Here is a 14,741-nt window from a genome sequence, read left to right as displayed (position 1 = left end):
AAAATTTTAGATTTAAACTTAGTTTTGATCATTCAACAAGTACAAAATATTAAGGAAATTGGATGACATAAGGTAAAATATATATATTAAAAAATTGATCACTTCACACGGAATGACCCTTAAAACAAAACAGCCAGATTTACTTTACAGGTATTTCTTGCGGCTGCTGCTTCTTTCTGACAGTTGGTGTCAGGCTATCCTTGTTTTTACAATGGCCAATGATGGTCCATCAATCGGGTGCAGTAGCTACTTATGTTTTTGTTGTCCTGGTTCATCAGCAGCGAGGTGGTATACACTTGTCAAATCATGCCTGCCCTGCTGCTCCCCTCTTTGCTGAACAAGGAGGAACCAAACCAGAGCACTGGCCTAGAGATAACAAGAAAGAACAAAATGCTAATCTACTGCTGTAGTTTGTTTCCTCCTCATGGGGAACAGCTGAAGAGTAGGGTAGGTGAACTTGAACAGTGTGCACCTGCAATCTGCTGGCTTCTGGTATGACATGGTTTGTTTGGCCCTATCATAATCTTTTGGTTGTGATGGTGTACTGGATGGCAAATATTGCATCTACCTGTTGACTACTTGGTTCACACACACCCACATACAGTGGTGTCTCGCAAGATGAAATTAATCCATTCCGCGAGTCTCTTCGTCTTGCGAAGCACAGCTATTAGCGGCTATTAGCGGCTTAGCAGCTATTAACGGTTTAGCGGCTTTAAGAAAAAGGAAACAAGCTCGCAAGAACTCGCAAGACGTTTCATCTTGCGAAGCAAGCCCATAGGGAAATTCGTCTTGCGGAACGACTCAAAAAATGGAAAACTCTTTCGTCTAGCAAGTTTTTCGTCTTGCGAGGCATTCGTCTTGCGGGGCACCACTGTACACAAACACACCCTAGAATGTGTGTTGTTAAAGTGCTATAGATATTAGTGTTAGAAACTTAGGTGTATAAGCTAGGCGCCAATTGGCTCCTTAAACCAAGGTTGCAGTTGCTAAAATGGAATTTCTAGTTGCCATTTTGGGGCAAGACAGCTCTAAAGTCTTGTTTTTCAAATGATGGACTGACTGATTGATTCTCAGTTAAACACATGGCTAGTTCAAGAAGACAACCTTGAGCTAGGTTAAGAGCTTTGAGACCTTAAAGAAGAAAAGACTGTCAGAGACAGTCCATGTATATTTTGGCCTATTCTGATGTCTTAATGGTGACCGCTCCTGCTCAGGCTGCACAGAAAAGGCAATTTGGTTCCAGAAATGCATTCCAGTTGTTCAGATAAAATATAATGGATAGAGTTCTACAGGATGGGGTATTAGTGTGTGAAAACAGTCCAGATCCAGTAATCCTCAGATGGTGGAGATGTCAGGCGCCATCCCAGGCATCTTCACTTGGTCACAAGTGGTCGAAAGCTAATTTCGAACACTACTGAGAATGTGAAGGGACGCGGGTGGCGCTGTGGTCTAAACCACAGAGCCCAGGGCTTGTCGATCAGAAGGTTGGCGGTTTGAATCCCTGCGACAGAGTGAGCTCCCGTTGCTCGGTCCCTGCTCCTGCCAACCTAGTAGTTCGAAAGCACGTCAAAGTGCAAGTAGATAAATAGGTACCGCTCCGGCGGGAAGGTAAACGGCGTTTCCTTGTGCTGCTCTGTTTCGCCAGAAGCAGCTTTGTCATGCTGGCCACATGACCTGGAAGCTGTACGCCGGCTCCCTCGGCCAGTAAAGCGAAATGAGCACCGCAACCCCAGAGTCGTTCACAACTGGACCTAACAGTCAGTGGTTCCTTTACCTTTACTGAGAATTTGATGTTTCTGGAAAATAATTCTGAGTAAATGTAAAATTTATAACAGGCATAGGCAAACTCCGGCCCTCCAGATGTTTGGGACTACAATTCCCACCATCCCTGACCTGTCTTGTTAGCTAGGGATAATGGGAGTTGTAGTCCCAAACATCTGGAAGGCCGGAGTTTGCCTATGCCTGATTTACATTATGCCAGTGAGCACTGTACAACAGTGGCCCAGTGTTGTGGTAATATGTGCCTTATATACTTGCAAGCTCTTTCCTTCCCCACTTTGCATACAAGTTCTCCCTCCGTTTGCTTTTCACAGGCAGTGTTAAGACTCCTTCAAACTAGAGTTTGTTAGAAGGCAGCTTTTCAAAGTGCTATTCAAGCTAACCATGGTAAGTGCAAATGTCAATGGAGAAATAGCACATCTTGGTAAGCAGAGCAGGGGATTAATGTGCAAGCTTGTATTTTTGCAACATTACAAAGCTTTAGTAATCCATTCCGTGGCCTCAACAATGCACTCCTTGGAAAATGGTGTAAAGGCTGGGGGTGGAAGAAGAGAGCTGTTTAAAAGTTACACTTTATCAACTGGTGCTCTGTTCACACTGATATGTCGCAGTTGTCATTCAGGATCACAGTGGGCATGGTTATGCCTATTGTTGATTAAACTTCACTCACTTTGACTGAAAAACTCCACCAACGGTTGCACGTCCTATGGTCACATCACACAGAATTAGTAGGGCTTCTGCCAGAAGTGGGCAGGGATGCCTTCCAGTATTTGATTACCTTTTGCACAAGTGGCATGCCAATTGCAATATACCGTATTTTTCGCTCTATAACACGCACCCGACCATAACACGCACATAGTTTTTAGAGGAGGAAAATCCGTAGGCATACCACCCGTAGGCATTCCCTCCATAACACGCACAGACATTTCCCCTTACTTTCTAGGAGGAAAAAAGTGAGTGTTATGGTGCAAAAAATATGGTATATCACTCTGCGCTGAGCTAAGGTTAGGGGTGCTGCTCTGTTACGTTGTATGCACTCTTCTGAGGTCCATTGAACCTCCCCGGGAATTTTCATTGCGGAAGTGAAAACGCCCTTCACAATCCATGAGAACACCCAACTTAACTGTCACATGACATAAATCGGTAGGCATGTAATTAAAGCTTTCGTTCAAAAAAGGCTTGGATTAAATAACAGTTTCTTTGAATAGGACGCCAGCCCATTTTGACCTTGATTGCACTCCCCTTACAAAATCAAATTCATAGTTTCGAAGTACTCCTGTACTTGGCCTTGTTTTAAGATGCCACCAAAAGTGCTTTCACCCAGCTTTGGCTGGTGCATCAGCTTTTCCATTCCTCTTACAGTCACTGTCACACCTGGCCACATCCCTTTCTGCATTAGTTATATGCTTATTTGGGCATTCTCTGTGACAATACCTTAGATGTGGAACTCCCTGCTCTAAGAGGTTAGCTTATCTTCCTCCCTCTTCGTACTTTGCCAGGAATTGAGGACGTTTCTTTTTAAACAAGCCTTTGTGTCTGCTGTTGCTTTATGTAAGTTGTTTGTTGCAAGCTCCAGCTCTTCCTCCTTTTTGTTCTTCGATGTTGCTTTTAGTAATGGTTTGTGCAATGGTTAGTTTTTTTAAAAGGTGGATTATTATTTTATTTTTGTGCTTTTTAAATACTTTTGTCAGCCGCTTTGAGCAACTTCTTTTGGAAAGGAAAAACAGAGTATAAATTTTAGTATTTTGGTATGAATGAATTAAAATAAACCGCACCTCAGATGGTGGCAGGAGATGAAGCAAGGCCTCATTCGGTAGTTACATTAATGCAGGAGAAGGCAGCCCATAAGGTACCCTTGATCCATGCAAATCTTGCATGGCTTGTGGTTTGTAAATACCTTAAGAGTTTCTTCACAAGAGCACTAGAAAGTTTATTTTTAAATGTAGGTTGGCTATCTAAGAATACTTGTAACGTGGGTAACTTGTGAAAGGCGACTGAAAAGACGGTACAGATCAGAATATCAGCACCTTTTCTGAACGTGTGGGGGGAGGGGTGCATAATCAATGTCTTAGACTAACAGTAGTTAATGTTACTCACAGTTCGTTGTTCTAGACATCTTGACAAACCACATTTTTCCACACTGAAAGCTTCACAATTTCTTAATGACAACCCAGGAGGGGGATGTGCGTTTGGAAACCTTAGGTTCACTGTGGCTTGTTCATGTCATGCTAAACTAGGCATACGCAAACTCTGGCCCTCCAGATGTTTGGGACTACAATTCCCACCATCCCTAGGTAACAGGACCAGTGGTCAGGCGTGATGGGAATTGTAGTCCTAAACATCTGGAGGGCCAGAGTTTGCCTATGCCTGTTGCTAAACCATGGTTTAGCATGGTTTCTTTGCAAAGAATGCATGTATATTTTTAGCATTTGTGAGCTTTCATTCCTTGTGTGTGTTCCGTTAAAGAGATTTTAAGATTACCTTTCTTTGTTGATGACCAGAAATCTTAGTCTGCTAATCATTCTAGGACTGATCCTCAAACTATGAGTGGCTTGGTATTCTGATGTGCACATGAGGCTTTGAAATAACATGTCTTCAGTGTATATTAAGATAACATTTTTTTTAAACCTGCTGCTAATCCTATCCAAAGACTGAAAGTGGATAACTGGTAGTGTACCAAAAGTAAATAAAAGCATGTAAAACAAGCTGAAGTGCACAGAATGAAATCTCATTCATTCATTGCAGACTTAGCCCTAGCTGTCAAAATGCAGAAGTTTTAATCTTCTTGCAGAATTTCTGAAAGATGTCTAAAATGCAGAGGTGATGATTCACCAGGAAAGAGGAGTGCAGAGTTATGGGAAAACCAATAGGCATTCCCCTTTGTATATATATTGCACTTGATGTGCTGTTTGTGATGATAACGATTACAGAAGGTCATACAAGAGGAGGCAAAACTTAAAAGTGCAAGAAGCAAATACATATATATATAAGTTCACATTTATATTGCCTAAACTTGGCATTAGATCTGAAGTTTAATTGCTCAAATCCTAAAAGGAAATTTTGCATACAGTACTCATGCAGGTGTGTGCCTGGGTACACATTTCCCTTTGAACATCTTCATCTTGTTAAATTGGCTGGGTATATCTCTGTATATCAGGGAATGTGCATTCTCATTTAGGATTAAAGCCTCATCAAATCAAGTATCCCGGTTAATTGAAAGATTTTTACAGTCTTTAGCCTCCCATCAAACTTAAGAAATTGGCCATGATTATATTGTTTTTATTAAGCTTTATATGGCAGACAACCCTGTTGCTAATAGTTCTCAAATCTGGAACCCTGATAACCCTGTCATGTCCTGAAGTCTATTACACTAAAGACCCACAACCAAACTAGCCTCATAACGTGAATTAAATAATAACTTGGAGTGCTTTTTTTTCAGAGCTTTGTTTTGTGAACCAGTAGGGCAGCTGTTGGCTCTGCCCTAATTTCTATAGTCAGCTGTAGCAGAATTTAAAGTGCAGAGTCATAGCTATGTTGAGTGTACGTTATGCTAAGTATCTGTGCTCCCCCCCCCAACAAGATATATTATCAGGTTTAAATCAGGATGCACCCTGTTTCCAGGTTAACTGTAGAATTCCCTCTGCACAGAATTGCATCTGGCAACTTCACTGTATAGCTTTTGGCAAATGCTGAAGATGCACCTCTTTATCCTGGTCTAAGATGTGTGTTTTCAGGATCCACCCTATTCTTGTGACGGACATTTGTTTTAATGGTTGTTAGTTATGAATTTTAAATTGTTGTAACCTGCCCAGGGACCTGCTAGCAAAGGGCATGTGATAGTACTAGCAACAATAATAACAGTGATAAAAATACTTGTTGGTTTTTTTGCTTATAAATTGTTAAATCTGTTCTGTTCTGTTACCATGTATGTGTAGTATAAAGCACATGGTATGTGAACTCTCAAAAGACCTGGTTCACACACTTAGCTGTTGATGATTTTTTAAATTATTGAATATTTCACGGCTGACAGCTGAATGTATGAACTGAGTTGAGTCTATTAAAAATCATTGTGTCTGAGGCAATGAGACACAAAATATAAACTCTGTAGGGTTGTTTTTGCTGGGCCACTCACACTTGTAAACTTGGCAGTTGCTAAGTTCTGAACAGGCACCAGCTCTAAGTTTGACCTCTTGATTTCTAACTGTGCAAACATTCCAGTACTACAGAACGTGCACATGTGAATAGGACATCACTGACCAATTAAGAGCTATTATAGCTTTCTCGCGTGATAGTCCTCACGTGATAAGCCCAGGGAGCTTTATTTTTGTGTGGGATTGATAGAATTGAAACACAAGATTCCCCACTGTAGTCTGTCGCAAATTTTGCAGTAATTTATTGACAAATCAATACCTTGAAGAACTCACAGGCACATTACAAGTGCAAAATGAATGTAGTTGCCTCCTCATGAAAAAGTTCATTATCACTTCAAGAAAGTGGTGGTTTTTAAAGAATTATTGTGTTGGAGTTATTTGGAATCGTCTTCCCCCACCGACCAAAAGCTAAGAAGGTCAGAATATTAACTTTGGAAAAGTATATGGCGCCGTAGACGTGGGGTGTCCTCCTAAACAAGGGCTGTGATGAATACTAAGGTTTAGGAAAATGGTGAAAGCCACCAGGCTTATTATGTCTCTTCGGCCAGCATTTGATATCTTAACCAGACTTTATTTAAAATGGAAAACTACTAAATATCATTTGAGGCAGTTGAACTGGATGATGATGATTTGCTTTTCTCACAAAAGTGAACTAAAGCAACTTACAAACACATCATAAACACTAAAATCAAATTTAAAAAGCACAACCAATGAAAACCTAAACAACGCATCTCTACAAATAAAGGACTGGTCTTACAGATCCTGCTGCACTAAAATAGGCCACAATTACTTGAAGCCCTTCAAATTAAAGACCAAAAGCCCTGGTAAAAAAAAAAATAATATTTTTTTTTACTTGGCTCCAGTGTTTGAAATTCCCCAGGTGCCAGGCACGTTTTGCTACTGGTGCGGGTCCAGTTGAGACTATGGAGATTTTTGGGTGCCAGGTTGGCAACCACTGTTTAAAAAACCTCTGCCTTAGTTCATAGTTAATACTATTTCCGTTTCCCCTGTGTGTTACTTCCTCTTGCATACTGGGGACCAGTGGATTGTTGTAAGAGCAAGCTACAATCAAGCAATGTAGTTGAGATCATAGAATCATATAATTGTAGTGTTGGAAGGGATGCTGAGGGCCATCTAGTCAAACCTTCTGGCGAATAGATACTCCGTTGTGGCAACCGTAACCTAGAGCCCAGGTGCCATTTGGCACCTAACTTATATATCTGAGTTTCTAACACTGCTTGGCTCCTAAGGATCAATAAAAATGGCACCAGGGGAGCCTCCTTGGGGAGAGCATTCCACAGCCAGGAAGCCACCACTGAAACAGCCCATTTTTGTGTTGCCCCCTCATGGGAAGCATGGACTATGCCTGATGCTCCAGAATAAGCTTTGAATAATCTGAAGTAATTGTTGAGTGAACCTTGAACCATCTAAATAAATAATATGGGTAGTTTCATAACAGCACCGCCAATGGCATTTTCCCCTTCCTGTGCACTTTTAATAGACACATACATTATATGGATTTCAAGAGTTCTTTAAGAAATCAGTAGCCTTTTTTACCAGTTAAATTTTGTCCTCGTAGGGACCTTGACATGACAACCATTTGTTACTGACAGGAGTCCAGTGAAAGATTGGAAATAAATCTGGGCCAAGTGATTCACTCAGCAAGTCATTCATTCATTTTATTTGTATGCTGCTTCCCCACATAAAATTCATTCTCAAAGTGGTTTACAACAAAGGAAACAGGAAAACATTTCAAAACCAAACAGTGCAAAAATAATTTCATAATAGCCCAGCAAAACGACACAGTAGCAAATATAACTACATACAAAAAATAACATTTTGGTACTATAAATATAACAAAATTACATAAACAACGACCAGCATCCAATAGCAAAAATAAAAAGGGAGCCTCTCAGGTTTATTGTGTCACGATATGCTTGCTTTATATAAAGACATTTTGTAGAGTAAATCTGATGCTTAAGTGCTTGTATCTAGTGATAACAGGTTGCAACTAGAGGAGAGGAAGAGTCTGTGGGAATTGGTCATGAGAGATTTTAAAAGGAAAAAAATAACTTCTGTACCTAGAAAACTTGGTTTGTGTAAAATTGTCCAAAACATTTGAGTTTAAAAACAAAGATACATACATACATACATACATACATACATACATACATACAATAAATAAATAAATAAATAAATAAATAAATAGGGTTTCTATTCACTTTTAATTTTCTTTAGAAAGGCTTTGGATCCCACAGCATTTGCAACTAGGTAAAAGTAAAGGACCCCTGGACGGTTAAGTCCAGTCAAAGGCGTCTATGAGTTGTGGCCCTCATCGTGCTTTCAGACCAAGGGAGCTGTCCGCAGACAGCTTTTCCGGGTCATGTGGCCAGCATGACTAAATGGCTTCTGGCACAACAGAACACCATGGCAAGTACCAGAGCACACGGAAACTCTGTTTACATTACCTTTTTACCTTTACCTATTTACCACTACAGTACCTTGAATATGTTTAAGTGTTTCGCATCTCTACTGCTGTGAAGTCTAAAGAAGAATTCAGAACCACTCTGAATTAGACAGCTTATTGCTTTTTTGTGATCAGAGAAACATTGTATAAAATATGGATGAGTAGCTTCAGCAAAAGAGAGATATAATTTAAATGGAAACCATAATCCAGGGTGAACTGTTTTCTAGTTTTGAGTGTATCAGAATGCAAACTGCTGCAATTATTATTTAGTAAAGTGTTCCTAGAGTGCTGTGATTTCTCCCATTTGCAGTTAGTAATCTGTTTTTGTTCATCACTGAAGAGAAAACGGAACATTTCCAGCTTTTGCAACTGAATTACAGATTTAGGAAGAAAGAAGTGTTTTGAATTTGTAGACAAATAAAGGGAAATTCATTTCAGATTTTACTGCAGCTGTTCACATTGCCTCTTCACTTTAAAGAGCAGGTTGATTTGTAGGCAGTGAGGAATGTGCAGTGAAAACCAGAAAGTACAGCTCAAGCTGCCATGCAGTCATGGCATATATGCATGTCATACCTCCTGGACTGAAATCCTACAACATCTGGGAAAGCAATATATTTATGTAATGTTTTCGTTGAACTGTTGAAAGCCCACAGATTCAGCAAACTTAAACAGGCGGCACAATGGCTCTGTAGAGCTCTTTCACTCGTACCAATATCTTAAACAAGAAAAATGAACTTGTCTCTCATGTAATTGAATTTTAGGAGAGGAAACAAGATTTTGGCTTGGATTGTGCTCAGCTAAGTTCTGCTTGAGGTAGAGAAAAGGAGGTAGAAAGGCACTTTTGGCTGATTCCTCTTTTTCCCTGAAAAGTTGAGGATTAGTGGTGTTGGAGACTACATGGGGAAGAGAGAATCAGATAAAATGGTTACCTTGTGGTGGTGATGGTTCTTAATTAAATATCTATATTGCCCTTCATCTGAGGATCACAGGGCAGTTTACAATATAAAATGGTTCCTTTGAGAAATGGAAAGAGCCCTTCCATTTGCGGAGGGGAAAGTTTTGTTCTAACCCTTTGTAAATGTCAGGTGTTTTCATCAAAGGAAAGTCATTGGTAAAAGTGCAACACGCATGGTATGTTAGTTTCAGTTTAACATAGAAGAATAACTTTCTATGTTGAAGTGCAAGTTCAAGACTTTAAGGGGAGAATTTTAAAATACAACTGTGTAATACCATTGGAGTATGCAAGAAACTTCTAACATGGTTCTTTTTTCACATCACATTCATTGTATGATAAGTGAACTTATATCTACTTCTGTTTCCTGTTAATCTTTTATTGTTCCTTTCTACTTACAGGTAGGAGGAGACAAAGAGTACATCGTCCACGTTCTCCAATACTGGAAGAAAAAGATGTCCCTTCTCTTGACTTGCCTAAATCCTCAGAGGACTTAATGGTGCCTAATGAGCATATAATGAATGTTATTGCCATCTATGAGGTACTGCGAAACTTTGGCACTGTCTTGCGACTGTCCCCTTTTCGTTTTGAGGACTTCTGTGCTGCTCTGGTAAGCCAGGAGCAGTGTACACTTATGGCAGAGATGCATATAGTGCTTTTAAAAGCTGTTTTACGTGAAGAAGACACTTCAAATACTACCTTTGGACCTGCTGACCTCAAAGATAGCGTTAATTCCACATTGTATTTCATAGACGGGATGACGTGGCCCGAGGTTCTGCGGGTTTATTGTGAGAGTGACAAGGAATATCATCATGTTCTTCCTTTCCAAGAGGCAGATGACTACCCGTATGGACCCGTTGAGAATAAAATTGAAGTCCTGCAGTTTTTAGTGGATCAGTTTCTTACAACAAACATTGCACGCGAGGAATTAATGTCGGAAGGTGTGATACAATACGATGACCATTGTAGAGTTTGTCACAAACTGGGGGATTTGCTTTGCTGTGAAACTTGCTCAGCTGTGTACCACTTGGAGTGTGTGAAACCACCTCTTGAAGAGGTACCTGAGGATGAATGGCAGTGTGAAGTTTGTGTAGCACATAAGGTGCCTGGTGTAACGGACTGTATTGCTGAAATCCAAAAAAATAAACCATACATTCGACATGAACCTATTGGATACGACAGAAACAGGCGGAAATACTGGTTCCTGAACAGGAGGCTTGTTATGTAAGTAAATGTCCTAAGCACAGTAACAATATTGCTGCATGGTGGATTTTCAAGAAGATGGGATTTTCTTTTATATTGGGCCAAAAATGTGTTTTATATCTCCATGCAATATTAAAGAAATTGCACTGCGGGGGGTGAGGGGCCAATAGCGAATTGAAGTGGCCGACACTGAAAAATACCAGAAAACTTGTGTTATTTTGTTAGTGTTTGTATTTAATGTTTTTTGAATGAACAAGCTTAACAGCAGTATTACTTTCTTTTTCTCCAAAGTGACAATTTTTCTAACCCTGAGAGTACTGCTGAATTTTTAGTGTTTTGTGAATCAATTCTTTCCTTCTTATCTTGCTCATAACTTACAAATTCAAGCCTAGGCAGTGACTTCATTTAAATCCATATGCAACATAGCTGCTATGTTGTGATGACCCAAGTACCGGTAGTAGACCTTAGTGTGCAAAGTCATTTTTTGTAGAGGCATGATTGCAGAACCCTGAGATTCAGAAGGCATCAGAAAAGATTACAAATTGCTGAATATCAGCAAAAGCCCAAGGGCCAGATCACTGATTCTTCTAAGAATAAAATTTTAAATACCGTTTATTTTAAGAATCTCAGTTGGAAAAAGAAATTGCAACTCTGCTGACACCATTATCAGGCAACTAAGCAGCTTTTGGAGCAAAGCAATTCTCACACCTCACACCTGATCTCATAAAACAGCAATTTGAAGTACATAGAAGTCAAATAAAATGAGTAAGAAACCCTGCCTGCCACCTGTGTTTCTTTCTGCAAATGGTGTCAGGCTACCATGGGTGGTGATTCCATCCTGTCTGTAGAGTCATTAATATATTTTTCTGAGGTGATGGTAGGCACTTCAAGGCATTGTAAAAATGCTTTGTCGAGTGCGGGTTTTTTTCCTCATTACCACATGAACTGACCCATGAACTGGAGGTCCCCATCCCTGTGCTAAATCACAGTTTAGTGTAATGTGAATGAACCCAGGCTCTGGGGCTCTCTTGCTCCTCTTCCTCTTTCCCTCCCTCCGGTGTGGCTATGAGGAAATGTTTTTGCTTCCTAATATAGCAGTAAGTTTTATGTACTCCATGGCTGCACAAAACTAAATTCTGTGCAGGCCATCCAAATTATTCTCCAAGAAAAGCTAGATTCTGTAAAATGTATATATTATGCAAATGGACAGAGTTTGTATGATTTCCTTTTAGGTTAAATTAATTTATACTTCATTGGCTTGCTATTTTATAAAATCTATGCTGATTTTCCCAGTTGGGGATGGGTAAGGACTCTGAAATCCCCCCCCCCCCCCGCAATCTTTGCAAATCTTACTCTGCCTTTTCTGGCTTCTGCGATTTCAGCACCATTGCTTTTATACTTTCAAGAAAGTCTTATACATGTGGAAACAGCACTTTAAAAAAGAAAGAAAGCAGAAGCTTCCTCCTCAGGAAGGTGAATTTTGTGCCCACTATCAAATTCAGTATTTCTTCAGTGGAATGTAGTCCTGAATTTAACTGACTGGTATTTATAATTTTCCAAAACACAAAAAGTTATTTTAGTTTATTATATACATTGTATTTAATGCAGTAGTAAATTCTCTTCATTTTAAAAGAGCTATATGACACTCTGTACTAGATGGTCAGCTTTGTCAATGCATCTTCATGTAGTAAAAACTCATATATGAGATCATCAGGCATGAAATCTCAGCCTGTATGAGGATTTCATACTACAGTGGTACCTTGGTTCTTGAACTTAATCCATTCCAGGAGTCCGTTCGACTCCCAAAACGGTTTGAAAACCAAGGCACGGCTTTCAATTGGCTGCAGGAGCTTCCTGCACTCAATTGGAAGCCGTGTTGGACATTCGGCTTCTGAAAAGCGTTTGCAAACCGGAACACTCACTTCCGGGTTTGTGGCATCCGGGTGCCAATTTGTTCAGGAGCCAAGCCTTTCGACAACCAAGGTACCACTGTACTTCATATTTTGAAGAGTCTTGTATGAATCAACCGTTGGACCTTTTTTCAGTGCAAAGTTGCTGTCTTTCTCTGTAAACCCACATCCATTTGTAGGCATGTGATCTTACCACTAATGAGTACAGTATATATCTGTAGAAAGAAAAGATGGCAGTCTGGATAAAGCCCTTGTATTTTGATCATTTGAGAGGACGTATCTGCTTTCCGTGTGCGGCTCTGGCTCGCCAGAGCAGCGATGTCACGCTGGCCACGTGACCCGGAAGTGTCCCCGGACAGCGCTGGCCCCCGGCCAATAGATGTGAGATGGGCGCACAAACCCCACAGTCTGTCAAGACTGGCCCGTTCGGGCAGGGGTACCTTTACCTTTACCTATCTGCTTCTCAAGGAGTTTCCTTTACCATGAAGATAAAAAACTCCCATTGATTCCTACCAGATTCATTGTTGGCTTGCAAACAACCAGTGTTCTATTCACCTATGATGAGCAAAAATTGCCTCTAGGTAACAGGGCAGAGAATTTTTTATGAAACTGAAAAACTTTTCTTTTTTTATTCAAACATCTTACACTGGTACTTGAGAAAAGGCACACCATAAAAAAAATTGTAAGCAGCATAGCAGAATGGGCTGGTCTTCGATATGGCTCATTATTGCTTGTTTATAAGTCTGCTATAGCAGTGTTTCCCAACCTTTTTTGGGCAAAGGCACACTTGTTTCATGAAAAAAATCTCGAGGCACACCACCATTACAGCCCCGTGACGTCAGCGCGCAGCGTCACGAAATATATGAAAGGAGACCAGGTTTTGCAGGTGAGGGGCCCCCGCCAGCCTCCGCTTCCAACACCCGGCGCAACGATGCCGAAGTTTCCCCCCGGGCTCGGCTTGGGGAGCAGTGCTGCTCCCCCCCGGCTCCCCTTCGCCCTCCCGGCTCTCTCTGCCGCCCACTGGGGACCCCCCTCACCTGCCAAGTCCGGAGCGCCGGTGGAAGTTGCATGCATGCATGCAGGGCGCCGCGTTGCCATTGCATTGCACTGCACTCCATGCAACGCCTGCACGCATGCATTGCCTTGCACGCCCGCCAAGGGGTCTCCCCGCGGTCCGATGCGTCCCCTCCGGCGCGGATGCAGCATTGCAAAAATAAACCACCCCCCCGACGCAGCCCTACCTGGGGAGCAGCCTCCGCCTCCGCTGCTCCGCCTCCGCGGGGATCCCCGGGCTCCATCCTGCCGCCCGATCTCCGCGGGGGCGCAGGCAGGCTGCGCGGGGTCTGCACGGAAGAGCCCCTGCCCGCCCGGCCGCCGCCGCTGCGCTCATTCCATGGCCGGGAGAAGAGCGCTTCAAACAAAATGCCCGGCCCGCCAGGCCACGCTGGGAAACGTAGTTCGCGCACCCCGCGCGGGCGCGGAGCCCAAGGGTGAGGGGACTACGGATCCCGGCAGCCCCTGCGCCGGGGACGGAGGGGGAGAGGCCGGGTGCAGGGATGGAGGGACGGGTGGGCGAGCGAGTGAGTGAGTGGCAGCCGCCAAGCCTTGGCCGAGAGCCAGGAAGGGCCTCCCCGGAGGAGGAGGAGGGAGGCGCAGAGCGGGAGGGAGGGAGGGAACCCCAGGGGTCATCTAGTGACGGCGCCCCAATCGAAAATTTGACTTTTTTTAAAAAAAAAAATCTTTCGAATTTTTTAATTTTTCCCGCGGCACACCAGGCAACATCTCGCGGCACACTGGTGTGCCGCGGAACAGTGGTTGGGAAACACTGTGCTATAGCAGTATTTGGGACGCGGGTGGCGCTGTGGGTAAAACCTCGGTGACTAGGACTTGCCGATCGCATGGTCGGTGGTTCGAATCCCCGTGGCGGGGTGCGTTCCCGTTGCTCGGTCCCAGCGCCTGCCAACCTAGCAGTTCGAAAGCACCCCCGGGTGCAAGTAGATAAATAGGGACCAGTTACTAGCAGGAAGGTAAACGGCGTTTCCGTGTGCTGCGCTGGCTCGCCAGAGCAGCTTCGTCACGCTGGCCACGTGACCCGGAAGTGTCTTCGGACAGCGCTGGCTCCCGGCCTCTAGAGTGAGATGAGCGCACAACCCTAGAGTCTGTCAAGACTGGCCCGTACTGACAGGGGTACCTTTACCTTTACCTTTATAGCAGTATAGTGTTGAATGTAGATAATAAAATTTTAGAGAACAACTCTTTACTTTGTTTCCTACAAGCAT

General features: G+C 42.5%; 1 protein-coding gene across 11 annotated transcripts in view; it reads left to right on the top strand.

Annotated features, from left to right (window-relative positions):
• The window catches only part of BPTF (bromodomain PHD finger transcription factor), a 68,170-nt gene that overhangs the window by 4,046 nt on the left and 49,383 nt on the right, over nucleotides 1-14,741 (top strand). For all 11 annotated transcript variants that reach the window (XM_082212308.1, XM_082212307.1, XM_082212316.1 and 8 more), the window contains exon 2: nucleotides 9,751-10,573. In XM_082212308.1, the coding sequence (XP_082068434.1) occupies nucleotides 9,751-10,573 (823 nt within the window). The remainder of the gene's footprint in view (nucleotides 1-9,750; nucleotides 10,574-14,741) is intronic.

Source organism: Podarcis vaucheri (genome assembly GCF_965113315.1).
Source record: "Podarcis vaucheri genome assembly, chromosome: 2".
Classification (NCBI taxonomy): Eukaryota; Metazoa; Chordata; class Lepidosauria; order Squamata; family Lacertidae; genus Podarcis; species Podarcis vaucheri.
This window is presented reverse-complemented; position numbering and strand designations above follow the sequence as displayed.